The sequence below is a fragment of the Aegilops tauschii genome, chromosome 7 (genome assembly GCF_002575655.3).
Source record: "Aegilops tauschii subsp. strangulata cultivar AL8/78 chromosome 7, Aet v6.0, whole genome shotgun sequence".
In the NCBI taxonomy this organism is placed as follows: domain Eukaryota; kingdom Viridiplantae; phylum Streptophyta; class Magnoliopsida; order Poales; family Poaceae; genus Aegilops; species Aegilops tauschii.
In genome coordinates, this window is record NC_053041.3 from 68,833,559 (window position 1) to 68,839,750 (window position 6,192).

At 52.4% G+C, this 6,192-nt stretch overlaps 2 protein-coding genes across 2 annotated transcripts; one reads left to right on the top strand and one right to left on the bottom strand.

Moving 5' to 3' along the window:
• Positions 1 to 137: 137 nt before the first annotated feature.
• Positions 138 to 1,469, bottom strand: LOC109755030 (GDSL esterase/lipase At5g45910-like). Its single transcript, XM_020313912.4, has one exon. The coding sequence runs from the start codon at positions 1,409 to 1,411 to the stop codon at positions 269 to 271; it is 1,143 nt and encodes a 380-aa protein (XP_020169501.1). The 5' UTR covers positions 1,412 to 1,469; the 3' UTR covers positions 138 to 268.
• Positions 1,470 to 3,669: 2,200 nt separating this feature from the next.
• On the top strand, positions 3,670 to 5,849 carry LOC109755025 (GDSL esterase/lipase At5g45910-like). The gene is made up of 5 exons (XM_020313909.4): positions 3,670 to 4,022; positions 4,463 to 4,678; positions 4,798 to 4,949; positions 5,048 to 5,327; positions 5,419 to 5,849. Exons 1-5 carry the CDS (start codon positions 3,710 to 3,712, stop codon positions 5,634 to 5,636), a joined length of 1,179 nt encoding a protein of 392 aa, XP_020169498.1. The 5' UTR covers positions 3,670 to 3,709; the 3' UTR covers positions 5,637 to 5,849.
• The last annotated feature ends 343 nt before the right edge of the window (positions 5,850 to 6,192 follow it).

Here is a 6,192-nt window from a genome sequence, read left to right on the forward strand (position 1 = left end):
CGTGCGTTGCGTTCGTGTTTAATAAGATATAGACAAGGAAGGGTTTTGTTTGTGCACGCACGCGTGATTCGGCGCGTACGTGAGTCAGCTCTCGATCATGCACAACCATAACGAGTGCTGGCGAACGAATGAATGGGTTGATCGGAAGCCTCATCTTCATTCTGCTGCTGCACACACACGTCTGTCTCACTGCCATCGTCACTCTCGCAGGACTGATATGTGTTTCTGCTCAATGCATGGGTAGATCCTGCCGTCGGTGATCTATTAATTACTGCAGGATGGGAGGGTGGCAGTACGGTCCCCTGAGCCACCCGTCGGCCACGAGCCTGTTCACCGCCTCCGTCGGGTGCACGCCGTCCCAGGACTCGTGCCTCCACGGGTCGCCGCACGCGCTCGCGCCCTTCATCCCGCACCGCGCGTCCAACCGGAAGTTGTACGGGCCGCCGCCCGCGCCGCAGCACGCCGCGACGGGCGTGGTGAAGCCGAAGCGCGCCGGGTCGCGGAGCATGTCCATGGCGTAGGCGTAGTAGTCCGCGTACATGATCCTCGCCGCCGGCCCGTGCCTGGCGCGTGCGCGGTTGAGCCTGTCCTGGAGCAGCGAGTTGTGGTACGTGGCGAGGTCGTTGAGCGGCTTGAGGCAGCCATGCTCGTCGTAGTCCGACTTGTCGCGGCTCGGTAGTATGGTGAGGTAGAGCGCGACGCACCCTATGGGCAGCGTACCCGGCACCACGATGTCCACCGCACCCAGCTCGATCAGCCTCTCGAGGGCGGCGGCGATGTTGTCGACGACGTTGGGGGCGTAGCTTCTGGCCCGGCTGACGTTGAAGCCGAAGAAGAGCATGGCGTTGTAGTCGTTGCCGCCGATGGAGCCGAGGAGGAAGAGGGACCTGGCGAGGTAGGGCCTGCAGCTCTGCGGCCCGCCGCAGACGCGCGGGAGGAGGTCGCGGAACCACTGGAGCTGTACGTTGATGGCGCCGTTGTTCCAGATCGGGTAGCCGAGGCCGATGGACTTGAGGAAGTCGAAGTCCAGCGCCGTGGCGCCCACGATGGCCATGTTGGCGCCCTTCCGGAAGTCGGCGCCGGGGAGCTTGGACGGGGGAAGAAAAGGGAGGCCCAGCGACTGCGCGAGGAAGTCGACGACGAGCCGGCCGTCGGAGCAGCGGCAGGTGGGGTGGCCGAAGTAGGTCATGCCGTAGGGCGGGTTGGCGAAGGTGAGCAGGAGCTCCTCCGTCGCCGACTTGTTCACGCAGAGGTTGCCCGTGTCCGACAGCGAGTCGCCGAAGTTGAACATGGCGTTGTACCGCATTGCCCCGCCGTCTCCGTCCGCGGATGCCAGCAGGAAGACGCAGCTGGCGCCGAGGAGGAGGAGGACGCTGGCGGCGGCAATGACACCAGTGATTCGCCGAGCCATGGCCGTCCCCGTCGATCGATCTTGCACGCGCTCTAGGCTCTAGCTCACCATCTGTGGCAACTCTCTGTGCACGAAGGTGTGTATATAACGTGGATGAGAGCCCGTCCACGTACGCGCGCGCTGCGACACTTTGCACGCGCGTGCCCTCTCGCTCCAGCTGGATGCTCACCGCCGACGATCTATCGAACAACCACCTCCGGTGAGCTAGCTGGCGCGCTTCTCGATCGTGGTTAATTGCCCGGCTTGGACGCACTCGTACGTGCGTTCATGCAACCTAGCCCCGTCCTCCGGTCAAGTACTGATCAACCGTAAGTTCGTCGTCGTCTCGTCAGCACGATTCAATGGCGCGCCCACGCGGCGGTGACGCGCCGAGGCGTTCGCCGCGTGTGGACGCTGACTCGTACGTGGGCCACCGACGCGAAGATTTTGTGGCCGAAAAAAAGGGGGCCGGCTGGATGTGCGTGCATTGAGACGAGGCCCATTGCGTACCCCGGTGACAAGCCAGGAGGCTTTTTCTTGCTGGGCCCTAATTATGGTCGACGGAAACCAAGTTCCTCCCAAAAAAAAAGGGTCTATCTCGATGACCCCGCTCGATGGGCCTTTGTATTTCTCACAACATTCCAAACAAAAACAAAAAATAAAAGGAAAAACGAAAAAGAAAGACAACAAAAAGAAAAAAGAAACATAAAACGAAAAAACTAAGAATGAAAATAAAAATCAATGAACGGTTCAGAAACCTTCTAGAAGGTTCCCAAAATTGGTCAGGAACCTTCTAGAAGGTTCGCAAAACCTGATATTGTAGCACGTGCGTTATCTCGTAATTGGGTTGTCCCACCTTCGCTATGTCACTCGCATCTGTGCCAATCCGCGACAATTTGTAACAGACAACGGCAAATAGACATTTTCATGCTTATGATGTTCAACTGGGTCTATAACGACGACCCGCTCGATGGGCTTTGTCTTTCCCACAATATTTCAGCCAATTATGCCTATCTCCTGTAAAAGAGGCAACTCGTGTTGATGGTCTGTTTGCCTCTTTGTGGAAAGGGGAATAAAAAATGCGGCGACAAGAGTCGAACCACTGCCCTGCCCAACTTTTCTCTATTTTCTTCAGCTGAAAAGGATAGTTGCAATTTTTCTGCCAAGTGCCTGCTAGTGCCGATCATTTCTATCCAATCAGCCTGCTTCATCTGTATCGTCGCCTGCTCATGGCCTCCCCCAATCCCGTCTCTCCTGCCGCCTCTCTCCTCCAATCATCCCCTCCCCCTTCCCCACGCCTTCAGCTCCAATCCTTGTTCAAAATTCAAATTGATATGGTGCGCCCGCTCAATTCCTCCTTCGCTTCCTCATCCCTCTTCCTCACCGTTTCCCCTCCTCCTCTGTTGGAAATATGTCCTAGAGGCCCAGCGTGTTCTGCCTCCTAAGCTTTAAAAGGGGGTAAACTATGTCATCCTCTACACACTTCGTAGTATTTGGCTCGAGCGCAACCAGAGGGTGTTCAAGAACACCTCCCTCCTATCGGTGTTTGTAATCGCCAAGGCACAAGACCACTGCCATGAGTAGAGCACGGTGGGCAACAATAGTCTAAAGCGAGTTGTAAAGTAAGTGGTAGGTGGATTTGTTTGTGCTGGCGCTGCAAACACGAAAGAAAATCTTGTGATTGTAGCTTGCTTTCTGTCTTAATATATAGGCACGCTGATCTCCTGCGTGTTCCAAAAAAACTTCATTTTAGGTATTTAGAACAATAAAATAGAGAAATTTTCAAATTTGACCAGATGTTTTGATCGAGATTATCTTTTATCATCTCCTACTAAAAATTGTTAGCTTCGTGAATTTCATCTGAAATGTGGGCGAAACTTTTTCCCGTGGCACCAACGCAAATTTCGACCAGTTTTTTTCCCTGGGTACCTACTCCCGAAGGCAAACTTCAAGCTGGGTGACCTAGATCTTAGACAACAAGTAAGTCATTGTGATTGTTTCTTAGAAAACAAATAGTATAGTGTACTATTTGTGCATCGTTAGTGTATATCTTCCGCTTCATATGATTGCTCAGCTCTACCTGCGGGTCATCCAAATGCCAAGACTTCCATCAATACTATTGTTGAGAGCAATAGCAGACGAGCAAATATGTTGAAAAACCCAACGACCCTCATGACTCAGGTGGTGTTCAAGTGTTCAGGCATTAACTCAGCAGTTACCAACGAGCAGGGCGTCTATATATTGGCCAACCTCGCCGCCATTAGATCACCATCAGTCCAAGCGAGATCTTTTCATGCGATTTAATAGATTGAGCTAGCCATGAAGCTCCCGTGTTTCCATTTATGCTCATCGCTACTCGTGGCTTCCTTAGTCATCCAACTGATCACGGCAATGGCCAGTGGTGGTGGTGGTAGCAGCGGTGCTACGTCGTCGATGGTGGCCGCGCTGAAGAAATACAATGCCATGTTCACCTTCGGTGATTCGATGGATGAGACCGGCAACATATGCGCCGCCAGCAGCAACAAGACGGAGCTTGACGTGCTCACCTGCACCCACCCGCCGTACGGCGAGACCTACTTCGGAAGGCCGGCTTGCCGGTGGTGCGACGGCCGCGTGGTTGTTGACTTCATCGGTAAATAATGATTTTCAAAAGAAGCACAGAGCATGCATACATATTTTGATAACCGACTTTACATCGAAGTAGACAGTTTGGACAGGTTGACAAGGTTTGGTTGGATTGGAAGTGTGTGAAAAAACTTAGAAATTATTTTTCCATTAGGTGCATGCATCTTGTAATTTAACCAACCAAGGCCTAAGAGATGTGCTATATTTGAAAATGCATACCAAAAATATATTTTCTACATTATTATATTTCATAACAACCCAAGAAAATAAGTTGTTCTGGCTAACATATGAAATGAAGGAATTGAAGTCATGATTCTTGCCACTTTGTAACAGACAATTAGTATAACAAACAATTCTTGACAGAAAAGTGTGACCACTGTGTTGAGAATTTTATGCGTTTGCTCAGACAATTTTTTTTAATTTATTTTTATTGTCCCTGAATGCCAGCACAAGCACTTGGGCTTCCATTTGTCCCACCATCGAAAGCAAAAGGCAAAGACTTTCGGCGCGGCGTAAGCATGGCCATCACCGGCGGCACGGCCATGAACTTCTCCTTCTACAAATCTCTCGGTATCGAAGATCCAGTGTGGAACCATGGCTCACTGGACACGCAGATCCAATGGTTCAAGGAGTTGATGCCCTCCATATGCGGGACAGAACAAAGTGAGCGCATACTCTAATTTTCCTAGGTCTTATGTCTTTGAAATGTTCGACTTATAAGTATGTCTGTCTAAACCTAATTTACCCCAATGAAGAAGTCTAAATTAACTCGCTGCTTGTAGGTTGCAAAGTGTACCTGCGAAAATCGTTGTTCATGTTCGGTGGATACGGCGGAAACGATTACAACGTCCAGCTACTTGAACTTGGCTTGACGCCATTGCAGGCGATGAACTACACCCCAAAGATCGTCACTGCCATCGCTAATGGTGTCGAGGTACATGCGGTATTAACCGCAAATTTTGCATATTGCAGTCTTGAGTTCTAGACTAAATGTTCCAGTGATACGTACGCAGCCATGCATTTTTGTTACAGAAACTGATTGCTCTTGGCGCTGTCCACGTGGTCGTCCCGGGCATCTTCCCGACGGGCTGCCTCCCGATCTTCCTGTCCCTCTTCGGCGACGCCGCCAGCGAGACCGACTTCGACGGCACCGGCTGCCTCAAGCCCTACAACCGCCTGACCGAGTACCACAACTCGCTGCTCCGGAAGCAGGTGGACGCCCTCCGGCGCAAGCACTACAACTCGACGAGGATCATGTACGCCGATTACTACGGCCTCGTGTACCAGATGATCCAAGAGCCCGAGAAGTTCGGTAAGTGCCCTTCGTTTTGTTGTGAAAAACATGGAGAAATGGATTAATCTTAATGGGTTGGTTGTGTGTTGTTATGTCGATTGGTCCCTAGGGTTTAGCAAGCCATTTGAGGCGTGCTGTGGGGCAGGAGGGGGGAAGTACAACTTCGACGTCACCGCGAGGTGCGGCATGGAGGGGGCGACCACCACGTGCTGCGACCCGTCGACGCGGATGAGCTGGGACGGCATCCACCCGACGGAGGAGGTGAACAAGGTGATCGCCGGCGCATTGCTCAGGGGACCCTATTGCACCCCTCCGATCCTAGGCTGAAGCCGCCGAAGCTTATGTGTCGTCGCATGGAAATGGAGTCAGACACAAAAAACTTGTGATCAAGCTGAGAATAAAGAGATACGCGCGCTGTTAGCGCAGTGGAATCTCGTTCGTGTCTTGGTCTCGGTCGAATGAGGATAATACTCACTCAGTTCATATAAATTTGTTCACGGTCCCCCGTGCTAAAAAAATTGTTCATAAGCATTACAAGAAGGTCTCACGAAGCGTCTACAAACCCTAGCCACTAACCCATCTACCGCCCCTCCCGCCGCCGCCAGAGTGCATCGTCGGGCAAAGCCCGCACAACACCGGCGACATCAAGGAGGTTCTGATCGCGGAGAGTTTGCTGGAGCAGAGGTAGTCTTTGTCTCGTTAGGGGCGGCGAGTCGGTGCCATTGTCTCCGGGTAGGAATAATGTCCTCCCTGCCCTATCCCCGTTCATTGGTGTGCTTAGCACCGACGGAGGACGTGTGGAGGCGTGTCTTTGGCGGGCCTTTTAGGATCCGGTCGGTTTTGGTCTCCGATGGATCTGTTTGGATTCGAATGACACTCGTGG